Source organism: Athene noctua, chromosome 24 (assembly GCF_965140245.1).
Source record: "Athene noctua chromosome 24, bAthNoc1.hap1.1, whole genome shotgun sequence".
Classification (NCBI taxonomy): Eukaryota; Metazoa; Chordata; class Aves; order Strigiformes; family Strigidae; genus Athene; species Athene noctua.
The window spans coordinates 1,244,894-1,260,239 of record NC_134060.1 but is presented as its reverse complement, the minus strand read 5'-3'; the positions used below and the strand labels follow the sequence as shown (position 1 = coordinate 1,260,239).

Here is a 15,346-nt window from a genome sequence, read left to right as displayed (position 1 = left end):
GTTCTGCCCGGCCAGGCTTGGCTCTCGCCACCGGCCGGGCAGGTGACACTCGATGCTCGCCAGCTCCAGCCAAAGAGAAAAAGCCACTTGACTGCAAAAGCTGCTGCTTCCCCATCCTTGGGGCCAGCAGTGGCCGGGTGCAGCCCTGGGGGGGGGTGTCTTAGTGCTGAGCGAGGCTGCAGGTGCCCCCCCAGAGCAGGGGGGGTGCCCACAGCCCTGCCACGGGCTCCTGGGGAGCATTTACACCGTTAGATGAGCAAGGGAGGCCCGAATTCCCGTTCCTGGGGGGCCGGCAGCTGCCATTTCTCACCCACACGCTCCCACCCACAGCACCTGTGGAGCAGCCCCCGTGCCGAGCCGGCACGGGGGGGCACAGACACCACCCGGGGTGATTTTTTGTCACTATTGATCACAACTAGCACGTCTCAGCTCTCTCTCCCCTGCGGTACCGAGTCCCTGGCAAGGCCCAGGCTCGGGAATCGCTGCGCAGCCCTCAAAAGAGCAAACGTTGAGAGTCTGGTTTCCCAGCGTTGCCCACCAGCCCCCGAGTCCCACCCCAGCCACAGCCCCTCCGGGGGCTGAATTTGGGGCAGGTTTCCCTCCTCAGGCGGGCGGCAGCCAGACATTCTTGGTGCAGCGCTGCCGTCGCCCTGCCAGCCCCGCTCGGGCGCTGCTGCACGCCAGCGCCCACCTCACCGGGAAGAAAAAAGCAAGAGGAAACTAGAGAGTTGACACTGGGATTCTTTTAATGCAATTGCTTTTAAAATGCAATTAAAATGACTTATAATGGTCAGGGATGAAAAGTGACAGATCTGTCTCAGCTCTGCAACACCACGCGGCGCCTCTGCCCCCACAACCCACCGCCGGGCCGCCCTGTCCCTCTCCAGCTGCTTTTACAGCGACCGGCTGCCCCCTCGCAGGACACACGTCACACCAGGCAGCCAAACCCTCGCACCAAAGGGACTCATTTGGGAAAAAAAAAAAAAAAGGAAAAAAGGGACGGGGTGAGCCATCCAGATGACCCAATGTTCATCGGGAGAACCTGAACAGCAGCAGCACAAGCGGCAGCTGCCTCTCGCTCACCTCACGCTCAGGCATAAACCTGCAGAGGTCCTCGAGCCACCAGCTCTGGGGAGGTCAGAGCTAGCGACTTTAAGCTCCTGATTATCTCTGTGGATCCGTGCCTTCATGCTACGTAAAGCGATTTGAGAACTGAACGTCTGACTGCGTTTTCTGGCTGAAGGGGACGGCAGAGGAAGTTGATTTTCCAGTATCTTGCTTTCCGAGACATAACACGACTCCGTGTATTTATTTTGCAGAACAGCAGGTGCTGCAGCCTGCCGAAACCTGCCGATTTACCTAACACGGGAAACGCTGCTGTAGCCTCCACAGCTGTGAGAATCTACCCCAGCACCACCTCCCCGCAGCCTCACGGGAACAGACCCCACCAACACCTCCCAGCCTGGAGTTTGGGTTTTTGTTCCACACCCGCCCCGCGGCCCCTGGGCTGCGCACGCCGGGGAACACCGGCAGCGTTTCTCCTTTTCTCCATTTGAAGTTATTTGCTGCTGCTCCACTGCAATTTAATGGTCCTCCCCTTCCAAGTGGGGAGTCACAAGACTGCGGGGGGAAGAGGGGCCACAGAAAGGCCCCGGGCACACGGATCCCCCGGACCTGGCGGCGCCGTGCGCCGCCGCCGCTCTACGACAAAAGGAGCCTCTCCGCCCTCAAACGGCTCCTCCTCATCCCCCAGGCTGGCTTTGACTAGTTAACCTCAGAATCAAATGCAGGAAGACAGTTTGGTCTACAGAAATACTACGTGTTTATCACCGAATGAATTTTAAACACCTCTTTTTAAGGACAGCATTTAACAGTAAATCAGTGGGCTCTCATAGCTTGGTCTCCCAATTCTGGCCATAAGACACGGATTAGGAATTTGAACAGACTCTTCTAGGGTTTGAGCTGTAGTTCTCGCACAACCAAATGTCACAATTAGAAACTGAGCAGAGAAAGAGTCCCCAGGGGAATACGAAAAAAGACATCACTTTATGAAAAAGCTTCAGAATGAACCAGGGAAATAAACAGCAACCAGACAATCGTCTTCTACAGGAGATGGGAGTAGAAGAAGAAAACAACATCTTAAACAGTCAGTGAGTCAGTCGGAATGGACAGGGCACCTCATCCCTACAGATCCGTGACCAAAGCTCGTGGCCAAAGCCAGCTGGTCCCCTCCAGCCCCAGGGGAGAGCGGGCTGCGGCTCACTCTTCACCGGCCGGAAGGTTGTCTTCAATCCGCCTGATGAACTTCATCCTGATTTCTGTGACGCTGTCGCCCTTCAGCGTGTCCTGGACAAATTTTACATCTACGGCCATCTGCACCTGGGTGAGGGAAGAGGAAAGAAGAGCCGTTACCCCCCTGTAACAGCAGCTTCTCTACGAACTCGCGAAGCACCAGCTGAAGGACTCTGAGGGCGTGACGTGCAGTGCAGAGCTCTACGAAGAGCTCGTCGTTTTTCAAGGTCACGTCCTGCCTGCACACACGTGGTGGACAGCGGGCACCTCGCTCAGCCAAAGTCCCTCCTGGAGCACAGCCAGGCCTCCCTGGAGATCAGAGCCCAGTTAACCCCATCACCCAGCGCTACGCGTCCCGCTGCTCCGTGAACCTGCCTCAAAAATTTCAGCTGCGCCAGGTAATCAAACCTAAGTACAGACTCCTAAACCTGAGACCCAGCAGTTCTCTTGTTCCAGTAAATTCCCAGCTGGGGCTCACAGTAGTTACAGAGTGAAGATTCATCAACATTCAAGGAGATACCAGGGCTTGTACTTGGGTCATAAGATGAAGGAGCTTGGTCAGCACCCCTGGGACTCGCAGCTGCCACACGCAAGGGGAGCCGAGTGCTCCGGCAGCTCTGCTCTTCTCCTGGGACTGAATTTCAAGCCCAAAGCAAACACAGAAGTCAGGAACACAGATTACACACTAAAGTACCTGCTGCTACCTCAGTTATTCGCGTATCTATCTCACTGGAAGAGAGGCGTTGGCTCACCATTTCCAGGGCACCTCGCAGCACTCCACACAACAAGTTGGAATAGATGAGAGACGAGTGGTTGTCAGGGAGCTCAACAAAGTCCACCAGGGGGTTATTTTCCAAGATCAGGGAGAACTCATCGCCTCCAGGACTCCAGTTGGTGATGCTCGGAGTGATGCCCAGGTACATTTTAAATGCGATCTGTTATGTCCAACAAGAGCGTCCCATGAAGGAAGAGCACAGCTTTGATCTTTGTAAAATTATTAAAGGATTTTGAAAACACCTTTCTCCCAATTCCCACCAGTCAGCAGTAGTCAGGCATCTAATTCTCTTTCTCCTCCCCAAAATCTCAGTCAAGCTCTCAGTACAGTCCTGTGAGTAGCAAGTACTCTATCCTCACAGTTCAAACCACGGCAAAACCCGACGAAGCTGTGCTTTGACAATTACCTTTGCAATAACGTCCGCAGTTTCACGAAAATCGTGGCATCTTCCCACGTTGGACCGGGCCAGAAAGTCTTCTATTAGCCGAACGCCTATGTTGTAACCCCTGTGAACGCACCAGAGAGCAACAGCTACACAGTGGGAAGAGTGTGGCTTTAGAAAGACAGCCAACATTTATAAAAGAAGAGAGCGGAGAAAAAAAAAAAAAATCTGAGAAATACGAGTATTAAATAAAATTCAGTCTGCCGGGCTTTTATTCACAGAGCAGCACACCAAGACTGTGAACCCGAGCTCCTGCAAGGCTCCACTGCAGCAGATCCACTTACATTTTGTCAAGCTGCTTGTTGACGTCCTCATCGTTCTCGTAGTCCTTGCACAGCTGGGTGACCAGGGCGCCGTACGTCAGCGTGAAGAGCTCCGAGTTCTAGACAGGGGCAAAGGGGATTTAACACAGAACCGACTGAGCACGGCTGCACCCGTGTCCAGCGCCGCTTCCGTTGGCCCGGAACAGAAACCTGCTGTCTCAAAGGAATTTGCTACTTAATAAGGAGAGATCCCAGTTCGTATTTTGGCAAGGCAACCTCAGCCTCCTTGGAAAGAGAAATCCTCTTTGACTAGGAACAACTGAGCACTTTCTTTCTCTCCCTCTCTCCACACACAGAGCACTTCCCATTAATGCACCGTGAATGTGACCTGAAGAAGCAGGCCAGGAGGCTGCTCGCACTCTGTAGCTGCTCTTAGCAACCCTCCTCAGCGGCCAGTTAGCATCTCTGCTTTAAGGAGCAGCTCAGAGATAACTGGAATGACACCTCCAGGTCATTTGGTGCTACCGACCACCTCCTGGAGGGCTAAACCTGCAGCTGCCAGGGACCTGAATCTACTTCAACCACTGACTCTGCTTCCTAAATGTGCTGCAGATGGGCAACACTTGGGCTCCGTTTCTGGTCCTTTCAACAGGACAAAAAGACCGCTCCTCCATTCACAGATTTATTGCATTCTGCTACCAAGAAGCAACAAGACTCATCTGGTCCCTAGAAAGATATCTAGGCACATAATTTGCATCATACATCAAAACCAGCTCCTCGGAGCCACAAGAGGAACAGCAAGGAGGATTTCGGGTCAGCTCAGCAGATCTGTCGTGCACATCTGCTTTCTGTGCCTGGCTAGGATCAGCGTTACTCGGGCTTTCTTTGCACAGTTGCCAGATTTGCAGAAAACGCCAAGGGAAAAGGTCTCCTCTCCCAGGCACCACTGTCACCATCCTCAGCCTCAAGCAACTGTGTCAAATGCATTTTCTTTGGAGCCATTAAGCCAGACCAGTGATTAACATGGTCATTAAAGGCTGCAGAATAAAAAGCTACAATAGCTTTTCACAGAACCTGAAGGAAGTGTTTTCAGGAACAAATAAACCATCATCATTTATTTCTGCTTTCGGTTTAAGCATTCAGAGACATTACAGAGTCTAATCTCAGATTAAAAGCCTATCACCTACCATGAGATGCATAGATGCAGAAGGTGAAATGAATGGCAAATACCAATACTACAGAATGAAAGCAGCAGGCAGGCAGAAAGGGAGGGAAAAGAGACAACATCAGAGTTAAGTGACAACACTGATCCGCACTTCATTCTGAACAAGTTTACACAAAGCCAAGACAAACACAAGGAGGAATCACTCCCAACCCCACACATTCAACAAACAGAAACTGGGTTTGTTAGAAGACACAGGGAATTCCACCTTGTCATTGTAATTCAGGAGGTCAACAGCCATTAGCTACCAAAAGGCCTTAAGCTCCTTGGTACTTCTGCCCTATTTTAGCTCTAAAGAATTGACACATTCTTCGGATTTTTTACTTACAATTCTGCTTTCACCTTGGAAAGCTAAAGGTTGTGCAAGTTCACATCACTCGAGAGCGAACAACAAGGCGGAAGACTCCTGTAGCTCAACTGGCAGAGTCAGACATTTGGCGGAGAATTTAACAAACATGCAAAAAAGGTCACGCTATTTTTAAAGATTTCAGTAATTGGCAGCAGGAGAGAGTAAGGGGTGAATGGATGGAGGAAATCCAGCCGTTACCAGTCCAAGTTATTGTCATTTACTGTGTAAAGCCATGAAGTTGTCACCTATTATTACCAGCCCCCAACTGTGCTAACCCAGTGCTGATCATGGTTATCACCTGCGACGCTGCTATCCAATTAAACTGTTAGAACAAGTTAATATTTGTAAATGATCTCTTCATTTTTTGTCCATTTAATGGAATTGAAGTGCCTAATACTTTTTCCATTATTTTATTTTTTTCGTATTGCAGAATAGCGTATCGTGTATAACACTATATAACCATTCGGTGGCTACAAAAACGTCAGAATCCTAATGAAGTTACACCAGTTTCTTAAATAAAAATCCTTCTATTTAAGGAGTTGAATCCCAAGAAGCAAATCCCTCATGGTGCGGAGGGGGCAGGAGCAGGCAGCTGCCTGGCCTCTGCTGAGCCTGAACCTGTCCATCAACATGGCCAAAGAGGGGGAAGAGCAGATTTTTATCACTTGGTTTCAAATCACAGACTGGTTTGGGTTGGAAAGGGCCTTAAAGATCACCTAGTTCCAACCCCCTGGATTGCCATTGCTTCAAAAATGAACAAATTCGACCTGTTTTGACCCAGAACTAGCCCTCAGCTCTGTAGCTCTCTTCTCCACCTCTCGGGGCTCAGCTCAGCAGGACTGGTAACACGGAACCGGGGTAGCGAGGAGAGAGAGAGGCGCGAGACAAGCGTTTGCGTTTCGACTGTAAAGTTTCCGTAAACACGAGCGTCCCGTCCCTGTCTGATCTCCGATCCCGGCACCGGGCACGCCCCTCCCTGCGGTGCAGGTGACCGGAGCGCCCGGTAGCAACCGCTGCGGGGACCGGACACTTTAGGCCGAGCCCGCTGAAGGGCCGTGCCGGGCTCCTCAGCTCCCGCCACGCGAGCGCCTCGGGCCTGCGGGGCGGGCGGGACAGGCGAGGAAGGGGGCGGCCGGTGCCGGCCCGGGGAGCAGGTCCCGCCGGGCGCACCCCGCCAACCGAGGCGGGCAGAGCCGGGCCCTGCCGCGGGCCTGGCCCTGACAGCTGGGCCGGGCGCGGGGCCTCCGCCGCCGCCTCCTCCTCCTCCGCCCCCCCCCCCCCGCCCCTCCGGGCCCGCGATCTCCGCCCCGGGCCCGCCCGGCCTGCCCCCGCGGGCGGCGCAGGGCCCCGCCGTTACCATTTTCTTGCTCTCGGTGCCGCGGCCGGCTTGGCGCGACATCCTGCCCGGCCGCTGCGTCCCCGGCCCGGCCCGGCCCGGCCCGGCCGCCTCCCGCCCCGCCCCTCGCCGCGGGGCACGCCGGGACTCGCAGTCCGCGCAGCGCCGCCGGCCCCGCCCTGCGCGAGCCCTCGAACTACAACCCCCACAATGCAACGCGGACGCGCCGTGCGCAGGCGCGACGCGGCGACGACGGGGTGGGCGGGGCCACGCTTCCCGGCGTGCTTTGACGCACGTGACGGAGCGGCGCCGGCGTGCGCGGGGGGTCACCTGACCGCCGCTCCCGGCAGGCGCCGGGGCGGGCGGGGCGGGGCCAGGGAGCGCCGCGCCGCCAGGGGGCGCCTCAGCCCGCCGGGCCGGGCCGGGCCCCGCCGCCCCCGGGGCCGTGCGGGCGTTTCCCCCGGCCCTCGCCGCGCTGGGGCTCTGCCGGGAGCGGGTGGCCTCTGCCCGGCCCGCCGCTGCGGCGCTGCTGCGTGCCGCCGGTCCCAGGCGGAGGTGGGACGGGGGCCAGGCCTGCAGCGGGTGCCCGGCGGGTGCTGCAGAGCCCCCCCGAGCCCCGGTGAGGGCAGAGAGCGGGTTCTGTTGGGTGAATTAACCCCTCACGGAACGGGCTGTCGCCAGAGCAAGGGCCCGGCCATGGGGAAGGTTCGTGGGCCGGTGGGTCCTGCTTTGGCTCGGTCCGGCGCTGCCCCTGCCCGCCCGCCGCCGGCCCCGCTGCCTTGGCGGGAACTGGTCCCCGGGATAAGCGCAGCCGGTGTCCCCCGGAGCGGCCGGGACAGGGCGTCACGGAAACCAGCCCAGCTCGGGGCTCGGCACAACTGCTGTGAATCTGTCCGGGGACAACTGATCCCCCCCCCCGCCCCGAGCCCTCCCCGGGCAGTGCAGCTGCACAAGCTCCGGCCCCCGCTCCCAGACGCCCCTCTGGGATGCTGCCGGCCGGGTGTTGATTTATTGGGGAATGTCTCTGCTCTCGACGCGTCGCTGAGCGGGTGCTGGTTGCTGACCCCCCTGCTGACCCCTGCTCGAGGGCGGCTCCGGCTGGGGCGGTGCGATGGAGGTTGCGTGCCCGGGGAGGGGCATGTGCTCTGGGGGCAACGGGAGCCGTTAGCGAGACCCCCCCACACCCCGCCGGCTGCTCAGGAATCCGGCAGCTGGGTGATGGCTCGCTGGCGGCGCCGAGCAGCAGCGCGGGGGCCGGCCGGGCTCTGGCAGAGCTGCTGGCATTGCCTTACATGGCTACGTCCCCGGGACGGCGCGGCCTGCGCTGGCTCGGCTGCTGGCGGGCTGCGGGCCCGGAGGCCGGAGAGCAGCTCCTGGTGTGGCCGATCCGGGCTGGGGAGGCACCAGCGTCGCCTCTGTCCCCGGCGGGAGCAGGACGCGGTGCCAGGGGCTGCGATGTCTGTGCTCCCCCATCTCCTGCGAGCGCCGGCTCTGCGCCTGCTCTCCCCTCTGCCCCAGCTGCGGAACCCCACGGCCACAATGCTGGCGTGGCCATGAGCCCCCCAGAGCCAGGTGGCCACCAAGAGCCCCCACATGGAGACAGAGGTCTCAGCGAGCCCGGGCTGCCCCGATGGCAGGGCAAACCTCGGCTGTCACCGTGCCCTTTGCCTTGTGGGAGCGGCCATGGGACAAAACCACAGAGCAAACGTTGCCGTGTGCCCGGGGACTGCCTGACCCGTGCGTGCTGCTCCGGGCCAGCGGTGGTTCGGGAGTCACCTGGCCGGGCCTCGGGACACATGCCGGGCCCAGCCACGGCCCCGCTCACGTGCGTGTCCCCAGGCTGCGAGCGTGGAACTGGGGCAGCGTGGCCAGGAGGACCAGTAGCCTCAGCCCTCTGGGCACCAAAATTTGAGCCACGGCTGCTGCAGCTGCTCCTGTATGCAGGTGGCCACCGGAGCTGCGGTGTTGCTGGTCACCGTGTGGGTCCCAGGCGTCGCAGGGCAGACGGGCCCTGTGCTGGCATCGCGCTCCGTGGCTCTCGTTAAAGCCCAGCGCGCTAACGAAGGCCCTTGCCTCTCGTCGCCCCGGGTCCCTGTTTCGGGTCAGGTGCAGCACTGGGGTACTTCTGCCCCCCAGCCCCGAGCAGGGCCCGTGCCCTGCCAGCCCTGCCAGCCCCGCCGCAGCTGGCGTGTCCCCGGGAGCCGATTTGGCGGCACCGAGCGGCTCCACCGGTTCCTGCACCGGGAGCTGCTCGGGGCGGGGGGGGTGGTGGGACACCCAAACGCCGTGACCTGCCACCACGGCGGGGCCCGGGGCCGGGAGCCAGACCCCGGCTGCTCGGCGCAGGGGGGCGCGGCTGGGGCTCCTCCGGCACCTTCCCGGGACACCGGCGAGCACGGCGGCAGCCTGGCGGCCCCCCGGTTCCCCCCGTCCCGTCCCGCCGCGCTCCGCCCCGTCCGGCGGGCGCGGGACCGGGCTGCAGCGCGCCCCGCCCCGCCGCGCCCGTCGCCCGTGGCCTCCGGCCGATCCCGGGAAGCCGAGCCGCGCCATGCCGCGCCGAGCCGTCCCCCCGCCCGCCCCGGGAGCGGCCGTGGCGGGGCTGGCGGCGCTCCGGGCCGCCGCCGTGCTGCTGTGCGCGGCGCTGGGCACCGGCCCGGCCCGGGGGCAGCCCCCCCCGCCCTTCCCCTTCCCGTTCCGGGACCCGGCGCTGCCCTGGCACCGCCGCCTCGACGACCTGCTGGGCCGGCTGAGCCCCGCCGAGCTGGTGCTGCAGGTGAGGGGGCAGCGAGGGCGGCGGGGGCGGCCCCGGGGCCCCCCCAGCCCCGCTCAGCCTCGGTGGCCCGCAGGTGGCGAGGGGGGGTGCGATGGGGAACGGCCCCGCGCCCCCCATCCCGCGGCTGGGCATCGCGCCCTACAACTGGAACACGGAGTGTCTGCGGGGCGACGCGGAGGCGCCCGGCTGGGCCACGGCTTTCCCCCAGGCGCTGGGGCTCGCCGCCGCCTTCAGGTACCGGCACCGGGGACCCGCCGGGCCCCCACGGGGTGGGACGCCCGCGGATCCACCCGGGGATGCCCAGTGAGACGGGTCCCCCGTTGCCCGCGCTCCCCAACACCCCCACGCTCGCTCCCCGCAGCCCTGAGCTCGTCTACCGGGTGGCCAACGCCACGGCCACCGAGGTGAGAGCCAAGCACAACGACTTCGTTGCCACCGGCCGCTACGGTGACCACACGGGGCTCAGCTGCTTCAGCCCCGTCCTGAACATCATGAGGCACCCGCTGTGGGGCAGGAACCAGGTGCCAACACGGGGGGGGTGACGCTGGGCTAGGATGGGGCCACGCAGGACGGTGGGGATGGCCGCAGCTCCCCGGGGCGCTGGCTGCGGGGCTGGGGCTCCCGGCGGTGACCCACCTGCGCCTCGGCCAGGAGACCTACGGGGAGGACCCGTTCCTGAGCGGGGAGCTGGCCCGCAGCTTCGTGCAGGGGCTGCAGGGCCCGCACCCCCGCTACGTCAAGGCCAGCGCCGGCTGCAAGCACTTCAGCGTGCACGGGGGCCCCGAGAACATCCCCGTCTCCAGGCTCAGCTTCGACGCCAAGGTGAGCGCGGCGGGGCGGTGGGACGGAGGGAGACACCCCCCCCCGGCACTGACCCCTCTCTGCCGCCGTGTTTGCAGGTGCTGGAGCGGGACTGGCGCTCCACCTTCCTGCCCCAGTTCCAGGCCTGTGTGCGCGCCGGCTCCTACAGCTTCATGTGCAGCTACAACAGGTACCGAGCGCGGCGGGGGCTGTGGGGGCCGGGCTACCCGCGGGGTGGCCAGTGCCCGGCCGACCGAGTTGCCCCGTCCCCTCTCCGACAGGATCAACGGCGTCCCCGCCTGCGCCAACAAGAAGCTGCTGACGGACATCCTGCGCGGCGAGTGGGGCTTCGAGGGCTACGTGGTGAGCGACGAGGGGGCCCTGGAGCTCATCATGCTGGGGCACCACTACACACGCACCTTCCTGGAGACGGCGGTCGGTGAGCTGGCGGGCCGGGCGCGGGGTCCCCGGGCCCCCCGCAGCCGTGACGGGCCGTTTCCCTCCTCTCCGGCACGGCAGCCTCGATCAACGCCGGCTGCAACCTGGAGCTCTCCTACGGCGTGAGGAACAACGTCTTCATGCAGATCCCCCGGGCTCTGGCCATGGGCAACATCACGCTGCAGGTGAGCCGGGGGCGCGGGCAGGGAGCCGGGGCTGCCCCCGCCGAGCACGGCCGAGGTTTTGGTGTCGGGGTCTTCGCAGATGCTGCGCGACCGGGTCCGGCCCCTCTTCTACACGCGGATGCGGCTGGGGGAGTTCGACCCCCCGGCCATGAACCCCTACAGCGCCCTGGACCTGAGCGTGGTGCAGAGCCCCGAGCACCGCAACCTCTCGCTGGAAGCTGCTGTCAAGAGCTTCGTGCTGCTGAAGAACGTGCGGGGGACGCTGCCCCTCCGGGCCCGCGACCTGCCCGGCCAGCGCCTCGCGGTGAGCCACGGCGGCGGGCGGGGGGACGCCGTGTCCCAGGGGCTGCTGGCTCCGTACCCTGGGCACACAGGTGTCCCCTCCTTTGCGCGGAACAGGGCTGCCGGTGCCCACCGTCACCTCTCTGCTCTCTGCAGGTGGTGGGTCCCTTCGCCGACAACCCCCGGGTGCTGTTTGGGGACTACGCGCCGGTGCCGGAGCCGCGGTACATCTACACCCCCCGGTGAGACAGCGCGGTGCTGCCGTCCGTGCCCTGGCCCTGGGCTGCTGCTGGAGCCTCCCGGCCCTGCGCTGGGGGCCGGGGCGAGGATTGGGGCGTCCCCAAGGTGCACGACCCTGGGGCACAGCAGCCCCCGCGCCCTCTGCTCTTCCCTGGTGCAGGAGGGGGCTGGGGACGCTGCCGGCCAATGTCAGCTTCGCAGCGGGCTGCCACGAGCCGCGGTGCCAGGAGTACTCGCCGGAGGAGGTGGCCAAAGCGGCGGGGGCGGCCGACGTGGTGGTGGTCTGCCTGGGGACAGGTAGGGAGGAGCAGGGAGGGCGCTGGGTGGGTACATTCTGGGAGGGGGGAGCACCCCAGAGACGGGGTGGCTCCGGGAAGGGAATGGGCCCCCCGAGGTGGTCGGTGCCCCTCTGGCCTGTCTGTCGGCGGTGCCCTGGGTGGGGTGTAAGGGGCTGTCCCTTGGCTGTCCCCACGCAGGGACGGATTTGGAGACAGAGGCAAAGGACCGGAGGGACTTGTCCCTGCCAGGCCACCAGCTGGAGCTGCTGCAGGACGCCGTGAAGGCGGGTAGGGGCTCTGTGGGGCTCAGCCCCCCCCCCCCGGCGCTGGGGACTGGGGTGGTGATGGGCTGGAGCGCAGGGGCGGGGACCACAACCCCCCCCAGGGTGTTCCCCATCCACAGGGCACCCCAGAGCTGTCCAGGCAGCGCCAGCGCGGGGCTCTCGGTGACAGCCGTGTCCCTGCAGCCGCCGGGCGCCCCGTCATCCTGCTGCTGTTCAACGCGGGGCCCCTGGACGTGAGCTGGGCGCAGGCGGACGCGGGCGTGGGGGCCATCCTGGCCTGCTTCTTCCCCGCCCAGGCCACCGGCCTCGCCATCGCCAGGGTCCTGCTGGGCGAGGCGGGGGCCAACCCGGCCGGCCGGCTGCCGGCCACGTGGCCCGCGGGCATGCACCAGGTAAGGCCAAGTAGCCAGCGGCACCTGTAGCCTTTCTCTCCCTCAGTGGCCGAGGGAGCTGCAGGACACGGGGCCGATGCCTGCCTGGCCCTGCCCCGCTCCGCCATCCCCACATCCCGCAGGTGCCGCCGATGGAGAACTACACCATGGAGGGACGGACATACCGGTACTACGGGCAGGAGGCCCCCCTCTACCCCTTCGGCTACGGGCTGTCCTACACCACCTTCCAGTACCGGGACCTGGTGCTGAGCCCCCCAGCGCTGCCCGTCTGTGCCAACCTCTCCGTGTCCGTGGTGCTGGAGAACACGGGGCAGCGGGACGGCGAGGAGGTGAGCGCGGCCGCTCCGCACCGACGGGGCTGTCGCGGCTACGGATGTGGCCGGGGTCCCCCCTGCCAAGGGGGCAGCTGGGGGGTCCCCTTGGCACTGAGTCCCGTCCCCCCGGGCAGGTGGTGCAGCTGTACCTGCGGTGGGAGCAGTCATCCGTGCCGGTGCCGCGCTGGCAGCTGGTGGCTTTCCGCCGCGTGGCCGTGCCGGCCGGCCGGGAGACCAAGGTGTCCTTCCAGGTGGTGGCCGAGCAGCGCGCCGTCTGGGCGCAGGACTGGCACCTCGAGCCCGGCACCTTCACCCTCTTTGCCGGTGGCCAGCAGCCAGGCCAGCGGCCGCGGGCGCCCTCGGAGGTGCTGAGCGCGCGGTTCAGCGTCACCGGCGCCGCCCGGCCCCTGCGCACGTGCTAGAGGTGGGGGTGGCCGGGGGGCGCGGGGCGCTGGCCGAGGGAAGGGGCGCGGGGCGGCCCCTGTGCCGCGGGGAGCGCGGGTTCTGCCTTGCAATAAAGCGCCGGGTGCCGCTCCCAGTGGGGCCTGCCCTCCCGTCCCCCCGCGCGGGGCTGCGTCCCCTTGTCCTGCCGCGGGGCTTTCGCCCTCCTCCCCGTTCCCGTCCCAGGCCGGGGCGCCGCTGCAGCCCCACACCCCGGCCCTGCCCCACGCCGGCCACCCAGACCCACGTGTGCCCCGGCGGGTGCACGCCTGCGCCTCCTGCTCTATTTATAGCTGCATCCAGGGCCGATCCAGCGCCTTCCCCGCGCTGGGCACCGGCGGCGCTGCCTTTGTCCCCAGCCTGGGGGGCTCAGGAGGGCAGGGGCTGGCCCCTCTCCTGGCCGGGCAGGATCTGTCCCCAGGCAGGCAGCACGGCGAGGAGCGGGCAGGGTGCTGGCAGCGGGCGGGGGGGCAGAGACCCTGCAGTGGGAGCAGCCAGAGGGCCGGATCCAGCCCCGCAGCCCCTCGGGTGGTGCTGGGCAGGGACGGGGGCCTGGCAGTGACGTGGGCAGGGAGCACGGGTGGCCGGAGCTCCTCGGGACCGTGTTGGAGGGCCGGGATCTCCTTTGGCCCCAGGGCCAGAGGCCGAGGTGGGGCTGGCAGGGAGCGCGTGGGGCTGCCCAGGCCTGACACCGTGACATCAGGACACTAATTACAGATGCGGGCTGGGATAATTACAGAGCGGGCGAGGGCTGCGGCAGGGCAGGGCCGGGCTCAGCCCATTGCTGGCCCGTTTGTCACCTGCACCCACAGGAGATTGTCCTGCAGCGGCAGGGCTCTGTGGCCGGCCGCGATGCTGGCCCCGTGGCGAGATGCTCGGGGGCTGGTGGCTACCCCGGCACACTGCCGGTGACGGGCTGTACCGCGCCTGCCCACGCCACTGCCCACGACAGACCCTCGTCCCCTGGTTCCTGCTGGGCCACTGCCCCATGGCTAGTGGGGGTCAACTGGAGCATTTTAGGGGCAGGGGTTCAGATCAGCCCTCGTGGCCACGGTAGCACTGTCCTGCCAGGGCCCCGAAGCCGCCCCACACAGAGCAGCGGGGTGGGAGCAGCCCGGGGCAGGGGCAAAGTCCTGGGGCCGGAGGAGGGGGCGTGGGGGCGGGTGGGATGGGGTGTCCCGTGTGGCACTTTGCCCGGAGATGCCGACGGGGTTTGTTTGCCATCCCCATCCCTGTTTGCACCCCGCCTCCCTCAGGGCAGTGGCCAAGCCACGGCTGTAATTGTCCTTTGATTTTGGGGTGCCCGGCACCCCGCTGGCTCCCCACAAGCAGCGTCAAGGCGAGTGCGCTGCGGGGGCTGGAGCCATGGCCGGGCCCCAGCCCCCTCCCCAGGCTGTCCCGAGGGAGCTGTGGCAGCGTCGCACCCCGCGCCGAGGGGCTGAGGAGCACGGGGAGCGCCGGGGCGTGCAGCTGCTGGGGCCGGGCACACGCTTGTCATGAGCTCATCGGATTTTCCATCCGCGCGGGGCAGGGCGGCTGTTCCCAGCACGGCGGGAACGGGGGGGCTGGAGCCAGGAACCCCGCCGCAGCGGGGCTCTGCCTGCAGCGGAGCGATCGATCGATGCTCTGCCTCTTGTATAAGCCCATCGACCCGGGCTGGCACGGCAGCCGGGAGCCCTCTGCGTCGCTGCCCGCAGCGGGGGCACGACGGAGCGGAGCCGCAGGCCCCTTCCACCCCCCCTTGCCCCTTCCTCCCTGGGCCTGGCTCCGGGCTGGCCCCGCGCTGGCACGGCTGGACCCAGTGCCAGGCTGTCGTGGAGCCCTGGCATGTTCGTCTGCTCTGGGCGACACTTGGGGACCCACGTGGCCGTGACCCCACCGGGCAAAGGGCCTTTGGAAGCCGCTGGCACTGGGGGCAGGTCATGGCCTGGCCCACACGCTCCCGGCTGCGCCGTGGAAACGAGGGGCCGTGGGGCTGCTGCAGCCCCCTCGGGGGCTCGGCGTGTGTGCGAGCGGGGCTCTGCCCCCTTCCCCGTCCCGGGGTGTCCCCTGCGTTTGTGGGTTCACCGGGACACGCTCCTGCGCCACGTGCGCCCCGTCCCTCGCCCCCCCCGGGGCTGCGCAGCCCGTGGGGCCGCGGCTGGGCCGTGCAGCATTCCCGGGCGGGGAGTCAGCGGCGGGCGAGGCTGCCGGGAGTTTCGGGGGAGCTTCTGCTCTGGCTGAGCCGGGCGAGCAGCCG

General features: G+C 64.9%; 2 protein-coding genes across 4 annotated transcripts; one reads left to right on the top strand and one right to left on the bottom strand.

Annotated features, from left to right (window-relative positions):
• Positions 1-1,805: 1,805 nt before the first annotated feature.
• Positions 1,806-6,807, bottom strand: TRAPPC3 (trafficking protein particle complex subunit 3). 3 transcript variants are annotated; one of them, XM_074926250.1, is made up of 6 exons: positions 6,701-6,789; positions 4,960-5,007; positions 3,794-3,891; positions 3,474-3,573; positions 3,045-3,227; positions 1,806-2,379 (listed from the first exon to the last, which is right to left on the bottom strand). In XM_074926250.1, exons 1-6 carry the CDS (start codon positions 6,740-6,742, stop codon positions 2,260-2,262), a joined length of 591 nt encoding a protein of 196 aa, XP_074782351.1. In that variant the 5' UTR covers positions 6,743-6,789; the 3' UTR covers positions 1,806-2,259. The 3 variants fall into 3 exon arrangements, with proteins under 3 accessions (XP_074782351.1, XP_074782352.1, XP_074782353.1); XM_074926251.1 differs by lacking the exon at positions 4,960-5,007 and having other exon boundaries at positions 6,701-6,807; XM_074926252.1 differs by lacking the exons at positions 3,474-3,573; positions 3,794-3,891; positions 4,960-5,007 and having other exon boundaries at positions 6,701-6,757.
• A 2,278-nt stretch (positions 6,808-9,085) lies between these two features.
• Positions 9,086-13,197, top strand: LOC141969898 (uncharacterized). Its single transcript, XM_074926105.1, has 14 exons — positions 9,086-9,452; positions 9,526-9,686; positions 9,814-9,973; positions 10,104-10,274; positions 10,352-10,443; positions 10,535-10,692; positions 10,773-10,876; positions 10,956-11,180; positions 11,315-11,400; positions 11,559-11,695; positions 11,875-11,964; positions 12,144-12,352; positions 12,475-12,681; positions 12,801-13,197. Exons 1-14 carry the CDS (start codon positions 9,228-9,230, stop codon positions 13,086-13,088), a joined length of 2,313 nt encoding a protein of 770 aa, XP_074782206.1. The 5' UTR covers positions 9,086-9,227; the 3' UTR covers positions 13,089-13,197.
• The last annotated feature ends 2,149 nt before the right edge of the window (positions 13,198-15,346 follow it).